This window comes from Cydia pomonella, chromosome 1 (genome assembly GCF_033807575.1).
Source record: "Cydia pomonella isolate Wapato2018A chromosome 1, ilCydPomo1, whole genome shotgun sequence".
Lineage (NCBI taxonomy): Eukaryota > Metazoa > Arthropoda > Insecta > Lepidoptera > Tortricidae > Cydia > Cydia pomonella.
In genome coordinates, this window is record NC_084703.1 from 7499555 (window position 1) to 7521832 (window position 22278).

General features: G+C 35.5%; 1 protein-coding gene across 1 annotated transcript in view; it reads left to right on the top strand.

Annotated features, from left to right (window-relative positions):
* Positions 1 to 22278, top strand: part of LOC133526307 (FK506-binding protein 2) — a 79721-nt gene that overhangs the window by 51116 nt on the left and 6327 nt on the right. The window contains exon 2 of the mRNA XM_061862901.1: positions 19997 to 20085. Coding sequence (XP_061718885.1) covers positions 19997 to 20085 — 89 coding nt within the window. The remainder of the gene's footprint in view (positions 1 to 19996; positions 20086 to 22278) is intronic.

Sequence of the window (22278 nt, forward strand, 5' to 3'; positions counted from 1 at the left end):
GATTTTTCCATACAAACGCTCTCGACTGTTTCCTCCCTGGATTTTAAACCTAGAGCAATGATTTTTTCAAATAAGATCAATATCATCAATATCTGTGCCGCTATGTTTTGCTCTTTTGGATTATTTTATTTTGAAGAAAATTACAGCGCCTCGAAAATCGCAAAAACGGCTCAATTGAATTGGCTGTAAAAAAAGGCGCAGTATACAAATATGACAACAAATATCCAAAAAATCAAAACATAGCGGCATAGATTATTTCTTCCTCTTGCAATTTCCAAAATTTCATAATGATTGGTTGCGTTTTGGAGGAGGAAACAGTCGAGAGCGAAACCTCGATTTTTGAGTTTTTTGCGTGTGAATTTCGGTCCGAGCTGCAGTTGTCCTTATCGCACGAATTGGAGGCGGAGACAGTTTCTAAATATACGTACACAGAAGGAATAGTGATGGGCATAACATCCTTATTAGGGATTGCAGAACCGGTACTGTTTTAAAGAACCGGGATTTCCCGGTACTTTCGGAACTGGTCTAATTATTTCATTATTTTAAATAAAACGACAGCATTTTGCGATTTGACCACCTTTCGTATTATGATTTCGTATTTTGCGTATTGTGATGAAACTTTGTTTGTTTTTGTAATTGTGTTAACAGACCTAGCACTGCTGTAGACCGCTATCCGATCTTGACCCTTCCAGGTAAAGATCGGAAGAAACAATCCGATCTTTACCTATTTCAAAAACAGCAGTGATTGTCAAACGTTAAATTTTCTTCAATTTACCTACTCACCTACTTATTAATTATCACATTTATTGTTTTCTTGATCACACTTTCGCACCATTATTTTTATCCAGTACCACTACCAGCGCGACGGTAAATCAAAAGGAAGAGATTTTGGCAGTCTATTTTGTATGTTTGTATATTGTATGTGTATGTACACCTACTTACTGACAATGTAATTTTTTTAATTTCCGCAAACCAAAGGTTGCCTGGAAGAGATCGCTTTTTAGCGATAAGACCGCATGTTGTTTACCTGTGCTTATGTTTCTGTTTTCTTTTATTGAGGTGTGCAATGAAGAGTATTTATATTGTATAGGGATGATGATACATGTTGAATTGTATAACAAAATCGAGTAAAATAGATAGCAAGTGAGCAATTTTTCGCAATAAAGTACCTACACATACGGATGCATATATAGTTGTGCACGCATACATACATAGCTAGTTTAGGATACAAAATAGAGATAGGGCGTCGAAATTAGTTTCCTTAAAATGCTTCAAGAGGGCTCTCTTTTCCTATATATTTACTTTACTCTTTACATACGATCCTTACATTTTATAAAAAAAAGATTGTATATCAAATATATATATATACATAATTGCAAAATATACCAACAAAATCGCAATTTTATTTTCCATACTTCAAGATGGGCTCTCAGTGAGCTCAACGAGGGGTGGGAGGGGGTTAGGGTCGGCAACGCGCATGTAACTCCTCTGGAGTTGTAGGCGTACATAGGCTACGCATACTGCTTACCATCAGGCGGGCCGTATGCTTGTTTGCCACCGACGTAGTATAAAAAAAAACCTTGACCTTTTTAAAGAACTACTTAATCTTTTTGATTTCTAAGTTTGATTCTTATTTTTTTGGAGACCTTCATTAAAAATGACTGGACACGATTATTTTTTATTTTGATTTTTGTCCCTCCTACTTAAGTACTTAATATCTTCCAGTACATCCCTTTCAATAAACAATACATTTACACTTTCACTAAACCTGTACAGTTCACGAGATCTTAAATTGTCAAAACTTCGAAACCTATCTATTATTTTAGTGGTTTTTCTTACTTAATTACTTCGGGTAAACCTTACAATAAGAGGTTTCTTAGCACATTGTTTACTTATCAAATTGCCTTATGACATAGGTATCAAAGTTTGACAGCCACAATTTTACCAATTTTTGTATCAGGGTTAAGATCGGATACAAAAATACGAAAAAAAAACTTTCGTTGACAACTTTTAAGTTTGTAATTATTGGTGGCTGTAATGTAATTTATATACATTGGAGAAGGGTAGACACCGGACCTATTTCTTTGTGATACCTTATTCTCTTTCCATTAGAAGCAACTTTTTTTCACCATCCGATGTTCCCCCTTGATGGTAAAACACTCGTTACTCTAAAAAAAAGTATGTCTTATCTTTACACAGGTACAAAACTGAAACCGTTCTATATTGAATATAACCAAAATTCAGGCCGAATCTACGATTATTATTTAACGATTCGCTCCATACTTCAAGAATCTGTCACATGCTGAGATCTCGAAAAAATATTTTCTCACGAGTTCTCTCAATTGGGCCCAAAATTGTCCGGCATTGCCCCAACATACTTTACCCAGATTGTCATTGCGATACGTTCTTCAATAAGGCGGCCCAAGTTTAGCCCCATCGTACTACAAGTTAAATAGATTGTAGTTTAACCATATATTTATACCTACTTACAAAAACGGATAGGTACAGTCAAGTGTAAAAATATGGGTGTACACATCTTACTCAAAAATATGTCCCATAGCATCTTATTCCAGTGTAATAAGAGCGTAGTATCATATTAATGAGACGATTCTTTCGATGCATATTTTTGCACTTGACAGTACGACGACGACCGAAGCAGGGACATCTTTATTTTTGCAGTTTTTACCTATATGGTAATTAATAGAGACAGTATAATATAAAAATAAAAACAATATTATGTGATAACAACAAAAACAACTTGCGTCGGGCAGCGCAGGATAAATTCCGTCCGCCTCGCGGGCGATGTCGACGGAACGGCGCGCAATGAGCGAGCACTCGAGTCTCGCGTTTGTGTGCGCGCACTCACACTTAGATAGCTCCGGCTCCCGCCCACCGCAGCGCGACAGAAACATAGCTTCAAAAATTCGAGATTTGAAAAGTTGCTCAGCTAGGAATTGCTCTTAAGGGCATATTCGGTATCGCGTTCTGATTAGAAGATTTTTTTTTATAACGCAAAACATTTTTGGTCTTTGTATGGAGCGTTGGCCGATTTGGACGACCTGCTCCATAATTTTTTTTGCGGCAAAATTTTTTTCTTCCTCTTTTTCCTAATCAGAACGCGATCCGCAATACCGAATATGTTCTTAAACGGATCCCCACTATTTTAGTTAACCCTTGCATACAATAAACGGTGTAAAAATATTTTCCATAATGTCAGTTTCCAGGCAGGAATTGGGGCCTACGTTTGTATGTAGAAGCATTTACATGGTGTAAACCTTCACTATGAGCAAAAATATATGTACATTAACAGCAGCGGATGAAATAACGTACGTGTCTCAATCTAATTGATCTACCTATAGAGGCATATTTCGTCAGGGGTAATTGATGCCATATTTACTTATTAATTGACAAAAATTGCCATAGTAAAAATCGTTTATACCTACGTTTTTAACATAAGGAACTAATTTTGTGTTGTTGCGTAAGCCCATCATACCGCTAACAGGTACAAACGGGTTTGTTTATAGTTCTTCTTTATCAATTCCAAGTATAAGTATTTATTTAATCCAGGAGGATAAAAACATCAGCGCTACGGGTGGCATGGCGCCCTAGGGACTGTCACAAATGCCTTTAGGCGCAGAACATACGTCGGAGCGGTGCGAACAGGCGGCATGGTCGGAGTCTTGTATGAAAATCGCGAGACCTGGGAGCCTTATTCGGTTTTTTTTAATATGACACCAACCTTAGAGCGTCGCGAGCGTAGATATTAGAGATGGGTAAGGGTGAGTAAATACTGCGAATTTACTCAAAGCACCCGATACATTCCCGTATTTACTCATTTAAGTGGGTAAAACACCCAACACGTTGGTGGTTTCTGTTTTTAGGGTTCCGTAGCTAAATGGCAAAAAACGGAACCCTTATAGATTCGTCATGTCCGTCTGTCTGTCCGATTGTGTCACCGCCACTTTTTTCCGAAACTATAAGAGCTATACTGTTCAAACTTGGTAAGTAGATGTATTCTATGAACCGCATTAGGATGTTTACACAAAAATAGAAAAAAAAACAATACATTTTGGGGGTTCCCCATACTTAGAACTGAGACTCAAAAAATCTTTTTTCATCAAACCCATACGTGTGGGGTATCTATGGATAGGTCTTTAAAAATGATATTGAGGTTTCTAACATCATTTTTTTCTAAGCTGAATAGTTTGCGCGAGAGACACTTCCAAAGTGGTAAAATGTGTGTGCCCCCCCGTAACTTCTAAAATAAAAGAATGAAAAATAAAAAAAATATATATGATATACATTGTCATGCAAACTTCCACCGAAAATTGGTTTGAACGAGATCTAGTAAGTAGTTTTTTTTTTAATACGTCATAAAATTAAAAAAAAAAAATTTTTTTCATCAAACCCATACGTGTGGGGTATCTTAGGGATAGGTCTTCAAAAATGATATTTAAGGTTTCTAATATAATTTTTTTCTAAACTGAATAGTTTGCGCGAGAGACACTTCCAAAGTGAAAAAATTTGTGTCCCCCCCCCTGTAACTTCTAAAATAACAGAATGAAAAATCTAAAAAAATATATGATATACATTACCATGCAAACTTCCACCGAAAATTGGTTTGAACGAGATCTAGTAAGTAGTTTTTTTAATACGTCATAAAATTAAAAAAAAAAAAAAATTCATCAATCCCATACGTGTAGGATATCTACGGATAGGTCTTCAAAAATGATATTGAGGTTTCTAATATCATTTTTTTCTAAACTGAATAGTTTGCGCGAGAGACACTTCCAAAGTGGTAAAATGTGTGTCCAAAGTGGTAAAATGTTGAACAAGATCTAGTAAGTAGATTTTTTTTTAATACGTCATAAATGGTACGGAACCCTTCATGCGCGAGTCCGACTCGCACTTGGCCGCTTTTTTTTATTTGGGACAGTAGCATATATGGAGTGCCCTCGTCAAAAATATTTCTTACGATTTTGAGTGTTTAATCGAGTAGCGACCTAAAAAATACACCTATATTTCAAATTTATATTCCCTTTTTAACACTCTAGTACAGTTTATATCCACCAATTGGAGTATAAACGAGTAAAAACGGCTATATTGAGTAAATAATGAGTATTACTCGGTATTTACCCGTGAGCATATACTCACTATCAACTTTGGTAGTTACGAGTATATAAGACATTATAGTATAATAAGGCGATATTGTAATCACTGACTTTGAAGTGTCATTCTAAACGTCATATTTTCCTAAAGATAAAGATAGTTTATTATTCAAGTAGGCATATTACAATGCGCTTGAGAACGTCAAATAAAGCTACACCGGCTCTAACTCAGCACCTCTGACCCGAAAAGATTTAAATCCCCCCTCTTTTGGGATACCCCAATATGGACCGGCAAGAAACTCGGCGGGACACATCTTTTTAAAAGATTACATCTTCTAATTAACATGCATTAAAATAGAAAAAAACGGCCAAGTGCGAGTTGGACTCGCCCATGAAGGGTTCCGTACCATTAATGACGTTTTAAAAATACTACTTACTAGATCTCGTTCAAACCAATTTTCGGTGGAAGTTTGCATGGTAATGAATATCATATATTTTTTTAGATTTTTCATTCTGTTATTTTAGAAGTTACAGGGGGGGGGGGGGACACATTTTTCCACTTTGGAAGTGTCTCTCGCGCAAACTATTCAGTTTAGAAAAAAATATATATTAGAAACCTCAATATCATTTTTGAAGACCTATCCATAGATACCCCACACGTATGGGTTAGATGAAAAAAGATTTTTTGAGTTTCAATTCTAAGTATGGGAAACCCCCAAAATTTCCTGTTTTTTTTTTCTATTTTTGTGTAAAAATCTTAATACGGTTTATAGAATACATCTACTTACCAAGTTTGAACAGTAGCTCTTATAGTTTCGGAGAAAAGTGGCTGTGACATAAACGGACAGACAGACGGACATGACGAATCTATAAGGGTTCCGTTTTTCTACGGAACCCTAAAAATATAATTTATATTACTATAGAAATCATGCGATAACATACAGTAACTACTTTTCTTTAAGTATAGAAATTTGAATAAAAAATATATATGATGTACATCAAATCATACAAATTCGTAGCTCCTTCAGAAAACATATCGTACTCGTATTCTTCCAAAAGGAAAAGCAAATAAAATTACTTAATAAAGAAATGAGAATATACATTATATGAATCTGACTGATTGCTATGAAATACCTACATAAAATATTTGATGTGCTTTCTTATCTGAGCATAATACAATGATTTTAATTGCTACTTGTTTTTATTACTGTTAGATATTTAAAGCATAAATAGTATAAGACTTTTTAAGAATTAAACATGTTTTATGCTTATTACTTTTGACGGTAAATATGATGCCCATTATCTAAGTATGACGTAATACTCAGGCTTAGATTTGACTAAAACAGTATATTTGGAAATTAGAATTTACGAGCTATATAACAAATTTATGTCGGCAGCCGCGGCATTATGTATCCCATAACTTGTCTCGTGTTGCGCGCAGTAAAAAAAATCGGGAGAAACACATAAACCTGCGAAATATACATGATATTCTAGAGGATGCAAAGGTAGAAAGGTCGGGGAAGTATGAACGTAAATTCAAAGAGTTAATTAGTTGGGTTGGGTATTCGCAAGACCTACTAAATATCGACTTAGCCAAACCAGTTTAAATTATGAATAATCTAGCTTTTCAAAATACACTACTGAACGAGATTTATCTCTGCACTGCTTAAAGTCCATTTATTACGTTGCGGATCCCATAGCCAAATGATATCTTAATCGAAGTTCATTCTTTTCGAGATAGCTTATAAAAACGTATTTTATAACACAAATAAAAACTTGTGTTGTAGATAATATGATGCAATATACAATATATGTAATTGATACAACAGATAAATACCTACATAACCACTGGCAAAGAGGTTGTATACAGAGCTTCCTTTAGATTGTATAATATCCGTGTATATTTACGAGAGCCTTATGTCCAGCTTGTTTCCTCAACACATTTCTCAGAATAGTTAGTCGCGTATGCAACTTTCTCTCTCAAAGATCACGATGCGCCTTTAGTTACGCAAGTTAAAGGTCTTGTCATACTTGTTTAAACTTTAACCTCTCACCTTACTAGTTGAAAATATTTTTTTTATTTACGGTTTTTAGTTCGAAAAAGAAAGCTAGCAAATTACTCTTTATAAAGAATATCAAAATATACGGCGAGATGAAAGAAAACTTTTGCGGCGTATAAACTTAGAATTAATATTTTTGTAAGTAGAGTTATTTATTTGTGCAAAATATTTATGATAGTCATAAATTATATATTAAATTTGAAAGCAATTGAAGCATTACGATAGGAAAAAATATAAATGTTTAATAGAGCATAAATATTTTATCATATTAACATAATTAGTAGGCAGGCAGTAAATATGAACATAAAAAGTATTAATCTAAAAAACTGAAATGTCAAACAAACACATTCATCGACACACACTAAACTAACAAGTAAATTAAGAAAATGAAAGCATTCTTAAAACTGGTTGCATCTGCTGTTGCATACAAATCGTTGTTTTACCATTTCATTACACGGATTGCTTAATGGTGCAGTTTCCCTGGCGAAGATGGCGCAGCGAGACGAAACGGTAATTTTTTTCACAATAGGTATATCTTCTATATAAAACAATTATGTTACTTGGTTTTCACAGGCCAATTCGAAGTTTAGTTATTCGATCTGTTTCCGATATGATACTGATTTGTCAGTATCAAAAGTGACATTTCTTCAAACAAGAACGTCACTTTTGCCACTGACAGAACAGTATCATATCGAAAACAGATCGAATCACTAAAACGCGAATTGGCCTATCAATCAGCGTTCATCGTAGCGTAGAACTTTGAAATGTATATACTTATTCTTCAAATGTTGTAAATCTAACAAAAAGACTTTTGTGAAATACTAAGGGGGTGAAAATACGGTTTTAACTTTTAACGATTTCTACACGAACGACGTCGCGGGCGAAGACTAGTTTGGTAGATAGAAAAACACCTTAAATAAGGAGGAGAAAAGTGCCAGAAACATTTGTAGTGCAAGTTATTATTAGATTTGTAAGCACTTGGAAGTCAGATGGACACCATTTGCTATTGTCCCGCAGTACACTAGTAACGTCATATACGTAAATGTAAGTTTATGTTTGTGCATATTTTTAATTTTCGACTGATGCTCGCGGATATACATGCCAGAACTCGGAAGGAAGTGGTTTTGTTCTTTAGCTTTTCTACTTGATAATTAAAATCATTGTATGTATAATTAATAAGTAAAGGGGTAGAGGGATAACACTGAAGATCAGATAAAATTTAATAAAATGTTTACTTTGTTTATGACTTACTTAAACAAAGTCATTATATCTTCGTTTATTTATGATATATTTATATTTATGTGTATGAGTATGTCAAACTTAAGCACTCGTTTATCGAATTTTAGATAGGGACGTAACCAACACCCTAACTTGGCTTGGTTATAAACGCTGAATAGGTTACCCAAAATATTAGTTAAATGGACTTTTTTATACTTTAGTAGCAACAAGTTACATGCTCCTTGAAACATGTTACTTACCTCGATTCTTAAAAAAGTCTTCGGTGTTGGTTTATTCACTCTTGTAACTTGTAATACAAATCTAATCTAACAAATGGAGAAATAAAAGCTTCCGTGTGTCATTTTTACATGCGGTTATAAAACGACCTTCTGTTGTTCTTCAAAATCTTGAAGTATAACAGTACCTACACTGTGTATAAAATAGCTAGTTTTCTAGAAATTTCGAGTACCTAAACTGATGGAGACTATGTAATCGAGCCTTGAGGTGCACTTGCGTCACCAATATTGTGCGAACTTTCGATCATGACGCGTCGTGTGTTGTTGCGATGTGCGGATGTTCAAGAACATTCCAGCATTTTACTTTCTTAAACCATTGCGCGATTATTTTAAACGATGAGCGTTTAACAATAATTTAGATGTATGTTTACCTATTTCCAGTGTCTAATCAAAAAATCGAGAACGTCAAGATATTAGTCTTAATATAACAAAGTCTAGGCTTAACAATTACTCTATCAGAAATCGCATCGCAGAATCGCATTTTTGATCAGTTCAATTTATATTTTTTACTTTTTTAGAGATATTTAAATGAAATTGCGTTTGTAAAATACATTATTGTATTCTATCTGCATTGGATCTGAAACAGAACTAAAGCATTCGTTACAAGATGAATGCTTGTCAAAATTGTCCCGGTCGGTACAATGTCATTGTCTCCTCCGCAGGGCTCCGTTCCGTTCCAATCTCGTTTGTAAACAATACATTTGCTTAATTGCTATACCTGATACCAGTACGGTGCTAAGTAAATCGTATATAGGTAGTTAACAGTTTGAGCTGGTTAATTTTGATTGCTACCTGACTGCCGCAGGAGACAATTGCCTACATCCCTATAATGAAACGAGAGTGATAGAGCTGCTCAAGTTTAAAGTTCCATTAATTTCTATCTGCTTTAAAAGAAATGGCGCAATACTATCCATGACTGGAGAAAAAAAAACATTGTTTTAATTTGTTAATTAAGTTGAAACCATTTGCATTATAGCAAAACATGTCTGATTAGTTTTTTTTTACAAGACGTTTATTTCAGTCATTAATTTTTAACGCGAAAAGTATTTTACAGTTATCAGTGAAATATCAAAAATACTGCAAACATGTATATTTTACTCGACTACATATTAGAGGATTGCAAGAAGTAAGTGTCAGTAGAACGAAAACAAAAAGCAAAAACTACAGCATTAAACAATCACCTGGTAGCCCTCATGACACACTCAAAATGTCGCACAATAGGTGAATCGTATCGGCCCGCTACAGTAGCCAGGATTTAAATAAGATAATATATATTGCTTACTCAAGAAGACGAGTACCTACTAGCTACTAGCGCGTGTTATGCAACATGTCTTTACAAGTGGGTTCCAAAGTCGTTCACCTTTGGAGGCAATTGCACAAAACTAACAATTTAGCTACAGAAAACACAGTCAGTAGTAAGATGCATTAAATTACTGTTTCATAATAGGTCGTGGTCTTGGATTAACAACATGGCAACTTGAACGAGTAGTTTGTACAATTCAATGCAGAAAAAATAATATAGTACACTTTTCATATTGGTTATCAAAGTGACTATTCAAAAAAAATCTAATGGGACATTAAAAAAAAAGTGTACCATTTACTTCAGAAACTAAACAATTTTGGGCTATGTTTACTCGTAGTTATGACGACTATCGATTTAAAAAGGAAAAATAGAGTCAAAGAAATTTTCAGTTTTGTGACTCTTTTAGGGTTTTGTACCCTAAGGGTCAAACGGGACCCTATTACTGAGACTTCGCTGTCCGTCCGTCCGTCCGTCTGTCACCAGGCTGTATCTCATGAACCGTGATAGCTAGACAGTTGAAATTTTCACAGATGATGTATTTCTGTTGCCGCTATAACAAAAAATACTAAAAACAGAATAAAATAAATATTTAAGGGGGCTCCCATACAACAAACATATTTTTTTTGCCGTTTTTATAAAAATTGCTACCGAACCCTTCGTGCGCGAGTCCGACTCGCACTTGGCCGGTTTTTTTACATACATTTTATTTTTTGAGAAAAGATAGGGATACTTTTTTATTAATAGTCCTCGTGACTCTAACCCAAAATTTGTTAATTGTTCGACAAATTTTTACATATGTATTATGTACCCACATATTTATTATTTATTTATTTATATCCCCTATTTTAATACGAGGGCAACATTAAAAGTTCTTAGAAAAGGCTGCTTAGAGATCATATAACAAAAAGAGGCATATTATTTATGAAAAAAGAACTCCTTATAAATGTTTTAAGGTATATGCCATTTGGTCGTTACTTGTTTTTCTGGATGGCTGACAATTTGGAAATTGAACGTCGAACGTTATTCCAATTTCGTTCCAAGATTTTTTTCGTGTCACTATTTTAAACGATTTCCATTGATGGCTCAGCCAACAATAGACATTTTTTTTATACTACGTCGGTGGCAAACAAGCATACGGCCCGCCTGATGGTAAGCAGTCTCCGTAGCCTATGTACGCCTGCAACTCCAGAGGAATTCCAATTAACGTTCGGCCAACTGCCAATGGGTACCTCATGAATTTCATACAAAACCTCCGAGGACCTAAAATGGCCATACAAAAAAGCGGCCAAGTGCGAGTCGGACTCGCGCATGAAGGGTTCCGTACAATTTAAGACGTATTAAAAAAAATCTTCTTATTAGATCTTGTTCAACATTTTCCCACTTTGGACACACATTTTACCACTTTGGAAGTGTCTCTCGCGCAAACTATTCAGTTTAGAAAAAAATGATATTAGGAACCTAAATATCATTTTTGAAGACCTATTCATAGATACCCCACACGTATATGTTTAATGAAAAAAATTTTTTTTTAATTTTATGACGTATTAAAAAAAAACTACTTACTAGATCTCGTTCAAACCAATTTTCGGTGGAAGTTTGCATGGTAATGTATATTATATATTTTTTTTAGATTTTTCATTCTGTTATTTTAGAAGTTACAGGGGGGGGGACACACTTTTTTTCACTTTGGAAGGTTCTCTCGCGCAAACTATTCAGTTTAGAAAAAAATGATATTAGAAACCTTAATATCATTTTTGAAGACCTATCCATAGATACCCCACACGTATGGGTATGATGAAATATTTTTTTTTTTTAATTTCATGACGTATTAAAAAAAAACTACTTACTAGATCTCGTTCAAACCAATTTTCGGTGGAAGTTTGCATGGCAATGTATATCATATATTTTTTTTAGATTTTTCATTCTGTTATTTTAGAAGTTACAGGGGGGGGACACACTTTTTTTCACTTTGGAAGGTTCTCTCGCGCAAACTATTTAGTTTAGAAAAAAATGATATTAGAAACCTTAATATCATTTTTGAAGACCTATCCATAGATACCCCACACGTATGGGTATGATGAAAAAAATTTTTTTTTTTTTTAATTTCATGACGTATTAAAAAAAAACTACTTACTAGATCTCGTTCAAACCAATTTTCGGTGGAAGTTTACATGGCAATGTATATCATATATTTTTTTTAGATTTTTCATTCTGTTATTTTAGAAGTTACGGGGGGGGGGGACACACATTTTACCACTTTGGAAGTGTCTCTCGCGCAAACTATTCATTTTAGAAAAAAATGATATTAGAAACCTCAATATCATTTTTGAAGACCTATCCATAGATACCCCACACGTATGGGTTTGATGAAAAAAGATTTTTTGAGTTTCAGTTCTAAGTATGGGGAACCCCCAAAATTTATTGTTTTTTTTCTATTTTTGTGTGAAAATCTTAATGCGGTTCGTAGAATACATCCACTTACTAAGTTTGAACAGTACAGCTCTTATAGTTTCGGAAAAAAGTGGCTGTGACAGAATCGGACAGACAGACGGACATGACGAATCTATAAGGGTTCCGTTTTTTGCCATTTGGCTACGGAACCCTAAAAAGGCATTAGAAGAATGAGCTGTGTGCGCTACAGGGTAATCTTATCCTAATGAAAATTTGTACGAGTGATCAGAAAGAACTAAATAAAAGCACGCATTAAAATAAAGAGTGCCGGCGTAATAAGTTCAACTTTTTCTATTCTAAACACCTTCAGTTTGCCCCTCGTACCTACATCCTAAACCAACTTTATTGAACCTTAAAATATCTCAATCCACACTCTGTCAAATAAAAGTGAATAATTACTTTCAACATTATTATATAGTATCAGCGTAAGTGTATTAAATTCCATAAAAGTATAGAAGTGTGTCAGAATTTCAGTCGAATTCTGATTTCGCTCCTTATACCTCGCAAATTTTCATGGTGTCTCACGGGAAAATTATAAGTTCTTAAGCACAAGGAACGTTACCTTCACTTTCACCTCTACATACAATTATATTAAATACTTAAACATTATCCTTCGTGACACGACACCTGTATTTTGCCGCAAACATTTTTATTTCAACCACAACGCAGGGTGACCCGTCCCGAAAGAAATATGCAGTATGTTTATACGAACCCAGCGCGAACTCATTACATTTTTCGTTTGAAAGGTTTGCGTCTTGTATTACGCGTGGAGGGACCTGAGGGAATATAACATCTAGGAAAATAAATTATAAAGATTTGAGACTGAGTATTTGCTGACACAACTGGTTGCCTTTACTCGTTCTTCTGTACATGCTTATATCGGACAAACGACCTCTTTATTTTGACGAATCATTATTGAAGTGAAATCACGATTGATGAGAATTCAGAGAAAAAAAATAAGTTCATGACAAGTACATTTCGTCACGTGTAAGAGCAATAAAATTTCGATTAGATTTTTTATTGGAGCGCTACCCTAATATACAATATCTTAATTTACCTATATCGCAACGTTGTACCTAATTTTACTACGCCAGTAACAAGATTTACCCCAGCGCTGTATTCCCCATCAAATCCGTACATAAACATTAATGGTTGCACCACACCGAGCAGGAACAAAGGCCTATATAATAGTGTTATTCTGGCGGACAATTTATCTGATGCTGGGCTGGGATATATCGACGTGTATAGACGTCCAGAGACTGCTAACACATAGCCGGTGGCCGATGTAGTTGAAGTAACTTATGTGTTTTACCTCATGTAATACATAACGGAAACTCGATTAACTTCAGTCCATAAGGGGATCGGCGTTAAATCAACATAATTTTCATCACACTTACCGGTATAAAAGTCATTTTAATATACACAGAATGATACATATTTTACGAAATTAGCATTCTAGGATTACTAATTGTAACGGATCGCAGGGCAAATCGGGCAGCTTATCATTTTTTTGAAATTGTAAATATTGCTTATGAATGGCGTCGCAGGTTAACATAAGAGATTTACAGAGCTATTTTAGTGCACTTATATCAATGCAATTTTTCAAATATCAGAGGATTTTTCATCATGATCCCATTTGCCCTAGATAAGATAAGATAAGATACATTTATTGATAAAATTATACAGATTTTACACGTCAATTCAATGAGGTTGCTTTACCATACTGTACAATATCAACCATATTATTACGAGTACATTACAATGGTCAATTTATATTGATTGCAATTTTAATTACAATTATTATGTTTATTTATTTCAATTCTCAAATTTATATGTTATTCACACTTCCTCAAAATAAATTCATTCACACTGTAGCAACACAGGTCAATCAACATTTTTTTAAGTTTATTATTAAATATTTTATCACTAGCAGAGGTAATTATGTCACTAGGCAGGGTGTTATAGATCTTGACACCTAGGACAGCGAGTGACTTTCGAGCTTTAGCGAGTCTGCGGTGCGGGACAAGTAGCAGGTGTGCACCTCGAGTATTTCTACCGTGACACTGTCCGCGCGTTGTGTATTGGTCCAGATTAGATCTCACGTGTTGGCAGGCCATCAATATGAAAATACAAGGCAGAGTGAGGATTTTATGGTCCTTAAATAGCGATTGGGCTGGGTGATCATAGGGCTTGCCAGATATTATTCTAAGGGCCCGCTTCTGTAGTTTAAACGGTCTGTCACAGTCTGCTGACGTACCCCATAGCTCGACACCTTGGGTTAAGATTGAGTGAAAGTATCCAAAATAAGCAATTTTGAGGTTGGCAGGTGTCAAGGTGGGTGCGAGTCTGGATAGGGCAAAACAGGCGGAAGCTAACTTGTCGCAAATCGCGTCTATATGGGGGGACCATGTCAAACCTGAATCCATCGTGAAGCCTAGATATTTCACCTGATCAACTTGAGGTAGGGTAACGTCATTTATAACGGTATTAAATTTATATTCGTCACTTTTTCGCAGTTGGAAGTGCATAATATTAGTTTTTTCAATGTTTAGTTGCATTCCATTTGATAAGAACCATTGGGCAATCTTATGCATAATTCTGTTGGCCTTTATTCTTAAATTATTAAAATTGTCTGCGTTAATTATTATGCATGTATCGTCAGCAAACATAATGTATTCAGGTTCTGAACATGCAGTTGTTATGTCATTAACTAACGTTAAAAAAAGGTTATTCCCCATTATGGATCCCTGGGGGACAGAACAACCTCCGATGGGCCTAAGCTTTGATTTTGCACCAAGAACAGAAGTACTCTGCTGTCGATTAGACAAGAATGACGCAATTGTGGCCAAAAAATGTCCTTCGAAGCCGTAGCGATTTAGTTTTTTTAAGAGCAAGGCGTGATCAATCATTTCGAAGGCGCGCGACAGGTCGCAGAATATTGCTGCTACCTGTCGCCCGCCCTCGAGGTGCGCCATCACCCTAGTAAACACATCGCGGGCCGCATCCCTCGTTGACCGTCCCACCTGATAGGCGTATTGCTGCCTATTTAAAAGGTTATTTGAGGTGAAATGCTGCATCAATCTTGTACTCAACAAACGCTCGAAAACTTTAGATACTACAGGAATTAGCGATATTGGTCTGTAGAATTTCGGTATATGCATTTCTCCCTTACCCTTGTAAATAGGCTGCACTTTCACCAACTTAAGGATGTCTGGGTACACGCCGGCGCTAATACACTCGTTCAGCAAGAAAAGGAGCAATGATATTACTACAGGTGGAAAAAGGTCTAAGATATGTGTTGACATGTCATTTATGTCCTTCGATTGTTTGCGTTTTACATTTTTGCATGCACTAATCATATCATTTAACGTAAACCGTTCAAAAACAAATGTAGGTGGGAAAGTAGTTAAGTATTGTTCCAAAAATGCAAGCGCATCTTCAGCGCACGGTTGTGTAGCAATGTTATTTGCTTGAATGTAGTAGTGGTTCAGCTGATCGGCGGCGGCCGCGGCGCGGGAGCGCTCGCAGTCGCCCGCCGACCGGCTAACGAGCACATTGATCGGACCGCTTTTGCTGTTGCTGCGCTTGCATGTCTCAGAAGAAATAACATTCCATATAGCACGACTCACATTGCCTTCAGCACAGCACGATATTTTGTTATTCACATAGTCCTTACGCTCGCTTCGTAATGTTGCCCAGAATGCTATTTCAAGTCTAGACAAGCTCGAACGTAACTCGCTGTCATATGGTTGTTTCGATAATTTCACTTTAGTCCTACGTATATCGTATCGCAACTGACGTACATGGTCATTGACCCAAGTGCTAACAGTGTTTTTAATCAGTTGTCTTTTAACCGGAAAGTGAACATCATAAAAATGTTTGATAACGTTTATTACCGATGAGGTTCTATTGTTTGGACATTGATTTTTTGCAAGTATGCATTCCCAGTCGTACGACTCAAGACTTAATATAAAACTAGAAATGTTATGTTTCGAAAATGTTCTTTTTAATGTATGCATCACAGGAGATACATTGTTTTCAATGTTTAAGATGACATTAACACTCATATGATCGGATAGGTTAATATCTTCACAGAATACGTTTTTAATTCTATCCCTGTGATCCGATTCGCCTCAGTCAATCCCATTTAGCCTAATCGCTTCTTAGTTTGTTACACCTATTTATTAAATTTTTGCCCTTATTTTACATGCGCCATCGGAACTCAACTTGACTAACGCACATATTTATAATGGATGTTGTTCTACTCTAATTGTACGCTTAAATTATAAATATGTTTAATTAAATGACATATTATATTTTGTACATTTTACAATTTTAAACAGATTGTTGTATAGTTATCTACTCCATTTTTTAGGTGGACCAGACAAGACCGCAACGTTGCACTCCTAAAACATGCCATTATAAAATCCATATTCTTCAAACCTAACCTACTCACATAGGAAATTTCAAGCTTTAACACCTTGAACTTCTACGAGTTTAATACAAAGCTCATTACTACGCACAAAGCCAGAGGTTAAAATTTCATAAAACCTTCATGGACTGGAAAATCGTAAATTTATACAAATGAACACATTTATCTCAAACTAATTCACGTAACCGGTCTGTTCGGAAGGCAATTCAGTTCAACTATTGCATAAGTATTTTAATTACTTGGTCAGGCTTTGTCTGAACTGAAATTAAGCTGCGGTCCGGTCCTAGTTCAAACATACTAGAGGGGAGATTCTGCTTATTCTTCCACTATTTCGGTGTAAAATGCGTATTTTTAAAACATTCGATTGCAAGGAGTGAAAATTAAGTCCCCTATGTAGCTCGGATAACTCGGATGTCAACTGCAGCTGCTTTAATGTTGTGTTGAGTGCTCGTTTCCACTTTCAATTTTCTTCAAATGAATGACCTTTGTTACCGCATTACTGCCGCGACTATGATACAGGAAATTGACAGTGTAAAGGTCCGAATCCGAACCCACCGCTGCTTAAACGATGACGTTATGGAATTGCAGTGACGCATAGAAAATGTCACGATTTTAACGCATGTCCTCCTAGTAAATTCGTAAAGTTTACGGCACGTCACTGAGATTCCGCACCGTCACCCTTTTTAAGCAGCGGTGTTTGAAGCACGAGATAAAAACGGTAGGTACGCTTCCGATGCGTTACTACGATTCGGACGTGGTCGGACCTTAATGCTGTCGTCATTCAAATGTTACCTTTACTTGTTGGTTGTTATTTGAAGAAAAGAAAGACAACTGTTGTGATCACAAATATTTTACAATAAGGTTTTTGGCAACAGCAACTGTGCGTTTTATAATGTTACACTATACATTAATTTAATGAATGATGGGCATTTATTTAGGAAATAACAACGAACACATAACATTATGCCAGTAAACATTAAAAAAAATAATCCGATACGTTGTTCGAAACAAAATGTTTGGATTAAAAATACAGTTGTAAAACAGGTGAATGGAATCGACCACATAAACCTAGTTTGGGTCAAACCAGTTCAATACCGTTACCAATTATATTTTGAGACACCATATTGTTGATTGTTTTAGCCATAACAATCTCGCTTGAAATTGATTGTCATAATTGATTATTATTGTGCAATTGGTTTCATTCTTGAGGTTTAGATAAAACTGCAGATCGAAATAGATTGAAAGTGGTCAAACCATTATACAATTATGTTATGCTCATCAACCTACAGCAAATAAATTTTTCATCACACTTGCTCGAAAAAGATCTTATTTCATGCAGGTGTACTGAAGGACAAAGGCCAATTTTCAATTGTGGCTGAATGCCGAATAGGTCTGTTCCTTCGATGCTTAACCAGTCAAGAAATTATAAAATGGCGAACAAATGTTTGATATGTCACCGTGCTTAAAATTTAGTATTTTCTTCGCAAGTATGATGAAAAACATTGTCTGTAACTCTAGTAATTGTAAACTCGGGTCTTTAATTCCCTCCGGCCTGCGGCCCTCGTCTCCAAAATTTCACGTACCCCGCTTGTTGCACAATGTATTATAATTGGCATATTCGTTCAAAAGTATCAGCCAATGAGAAAGACAAAACGATCAAAAGTACTGCATTAGAATAAGGTAGATGAATTAGACATGCAAAATCTTATTTTTTTACCTTCTTGCAGCAATTCTTGTATATATTTATATATTACGGGGATCTCGGAAACGGTTCTAACGATTTCCCTTCGGCCGCGTACGCAACCAGAGCTTCGTAACCAGATGCGATCGAAAACTATTTCTGCCTTGTACGAAACCGGTTGCGATCAAAAACTAATTTCGTCTTACCCGTAACCAGTTACGATCGAACACTTCTCGTTCTTATACGAAACCAATGTCTGGGCCATCTAGCTATAGGTTTTTTTTTCAAATATTTTGTCATGATACTCGTGATAATTTCTTATCTTGAATGTCAGTGCTCCATGCCTCTTAAGCCAGTGTCTTTTAAGGAACAAGGTTACATTGTATTTGCCAACAAAGTATTTGAATATTATCAACTGGTACAATTTTTGTGTTCTGATTTTTGACTAGATATATAACGTGTACAGTACTTATACTGTATAACAAGGTGTATAAATATAATCTTAGCTGACTTTATCAAGGGTCGAAAGGTTTCGTACAACAAAGAAAAGTGTTCGATCGTAACTGATAACTAGTAAGACGGAATTAGTTTTTGATCGCAACCGGTTTCGTACAAGGCAGAAATAGTTTTCGATCGCATCTGGTTACGAAGCTCTGGTTGCGTACGCGGCCGAAGGGAACGATTTCGATGAAATTTGCTATATGGGGGTTTTAGGGGGCGAGAAATCGATCTAGCTAGGTCTTATCTCTGGGAAGACGCGCATTTTTGAGTTTTTACATGTCTTCCGAGCAAGGCTCGGTCTCCCTGATTCGATTCAAGTTTTATGATATTAGTTATTAGCGTTAGAATTTGTTCGTATTAATAACATACCTACACGGGCGTTTAAGTTACGTTACGAACTTAACTAAGTAAGTTCTGGATATTAGGTACTTATAGAAAGTTATTTTTTTGTTGTAACATTGTCAATTATCTTATATCTAATATTGTCAATTACTAGGCCAAGCCAAGCCTCATGTGGAATGTCTGGGGGCCTACCGGGAAAATCGAAATTCGCAAATTGCGGGGATCTTTCTCTTTTACTCTCACTAAGACGTAATTAGAGTGACTGAGAAAAATGCCCGCAATTGACGAACTTCGATTTTTGCGGTAGGCCTCCTGGTCTGAAATCTATTTTCTATAAGTACATAATATCAAGAATCAATTAATGTAACTTAAACGACACACAAAGTATTTAATTAACTTGTTAATTTAATAGGAAAGAATATTAATATTTTCGTGTTCTTCGTAGCTGAAGATTAAGTTGTTAAGTTGTTTATTTATATGTTTATCTCATAGATTGTTTACATTTTCGTCGAATATTATCACCATTATTTTTGCTTATGCCATTTTCCTTATTAAACGTTAATTAGTCTCGTTAGATGTACTTAATAGAAATGTTTCTTTTCAGCTTCGACCGCGACCAGCCCTTCACCTTCCAGATTGGTGTCGGACAAGTAATCAAGGGGTGGGACCAGGGTCTGCTCGACATGTGTGTGGGTGAGTTCAATGTAGGAAAACATCAATTAATCCACATGTGTCAAGCTGATTTTTTTTATTCCCCCCTGGTTGAGCTCTGGCAACCTTACTCACCGGCAGGAACACAACACTATGAGTAGGGTATACAATCTTACTCGTATGTGGTTGTAATTAACTGCGTAGTGGTTTTAAAGTCCATAATTGTAAATTAATTTAACTACATTTTAATTTTTCGTGCGTATAACGAAAAGCGATCAGGATTATAGAAAGAAATATGTGCATCAGGCACATAATAAGGGTCCTAAAAATCAAGGGCCGATGTTTCACAACTTGGTTTTGTTTTGTAACTACAGCCCTTGAATTTTAAGACCTAATTATCTACCGTAGCACACAATATTTTTGCTAAGACAGCAGCAAACACCTATAATTATAAATAATAATCAAGTTATAAAAACAAAATAAAAAACGAAATGAGATGAAGTAAATATTGGTTTGTTTGTAGATCTTTGCCTAAAATTCAACATAAAAAACTATGCAAATTTGCATAATATTGTACGACTATTCCTTGCTATTCCTAACCTTACAACACTGCTATTAGGATCCCAAAGACAAGGGCCCGCGCGCCGCGCTTGAATGAAGTTAATTTCGATAACTATGACATGTTACCAACGGGACAACAATATACTTAATTATCTGAGCACTCGCTTAAAGCTTGCTTCTCATGCGTTGCATTGCATCACAATGCGCTCTAGGAACTCCCAAAAGGGGAGGGAGAGAGAATAGACTAAAAAGATCCACCTAAAAAATCTCTCCATATCTTCCATATTAGTACGACAGTAACAGTTGCGTTTCGTTCGCTAGTAGAACGTTAACGTTTGGCACGTTGGCTACGCACCCTGGCCACTCCTCTAATCTTGATCATAAAGTAATGTTCGTTCACATAAAAAAGCTAATAGGTCAGAATTGAATAGTTAGTTAGACATAATTATAATTAAATGAAAGAGTAAATCCTCAATTAATGATTTGTTAAAATATTCGTACAATAAAAAAAATTTGTTTTAAAACTATTTTCTCTAAGTCCCTACGTTTTCCGCAAGTCATTGAATTGTTAACAACGTACTTTCTATAAGTTAGTACTAATCTCTTCAGGTGCAGAACCAAATACAGAGCCACTTACACAACTGCTGCATAAGTTCTAGACGCATCCCACTTCGATATTAGTTTACTGTCTGTGCGGGATTGTTTAGGTGCACTTATAAGATTTTACACAAATCAACGGCCGCATAAATTCTACATAGACATAAAATAGTGGCTACTAGATGACAAAATGCATAAAATATAGATAAATACACAGTGTCGTGTTCAGCATCAAACAAAGGTAATGATGATAAAAGAAAAACATTAATTTTCGCTAAACATACGCAGGTGTTAAAAATATCTCTTAAAGGGGACCAAAAACATTCGAATAAATAGGTACAGTCAGCAAAACTATTAGCATCGCACACATTTGTATGTAAATGGGTATGCTGGGGTGCCAAGTTAATACCTTTGTTGACTGAACGTGGAAAACATCTATACCTACCCTAAAATTTGCCTACTTTACTTCCCTGGATTATTTTAAACCGACTTCAAGATTTCAAAAGTTTTATTTAATTCATATATAAACAGATTGGTCCCGATTTTGTCAAAACTCAGTTCTAATGATAGGATCCATGAGGAATCGAGGGAACTCTTGAAATGTGAATGGCATACATAAAGTGATTTTTGTATTTTCATCAACAAATCAAGCATTTATATTTAAGAAAATTGACATTGGATGAAGTGGAACTGCTGATGTTGATCAGAATGGAACTCTTTCCAGCTTGGTGATTTGTCGTCTTCATTATGTTTGTTAATTTAAAAAGGTGACATTTGATGAAGTGGAACTGCATAGTTCCCGCTTGGCGATTTGTCGTCTTCGTTATGTTTGTTAGGCAAATTAGGTTTTCAAGACACAATTTTGTCAAGCTTGAGATCTGATGGTAGAATCTATGAGGAATCGAGGAATCCTCAAATTTTAAAGGCATACTTTTAGTGATTTTAGTGTTTTCTTTAATAAATCAAGCATTAACATTAAAAAAGTAACATTTGATGAAGTAGAACTGCTGATGATGATCAGAATGGAACTCTTTAACGACCCATACATAGTTCACTTTTGGCAATTTGTCCTCTTGG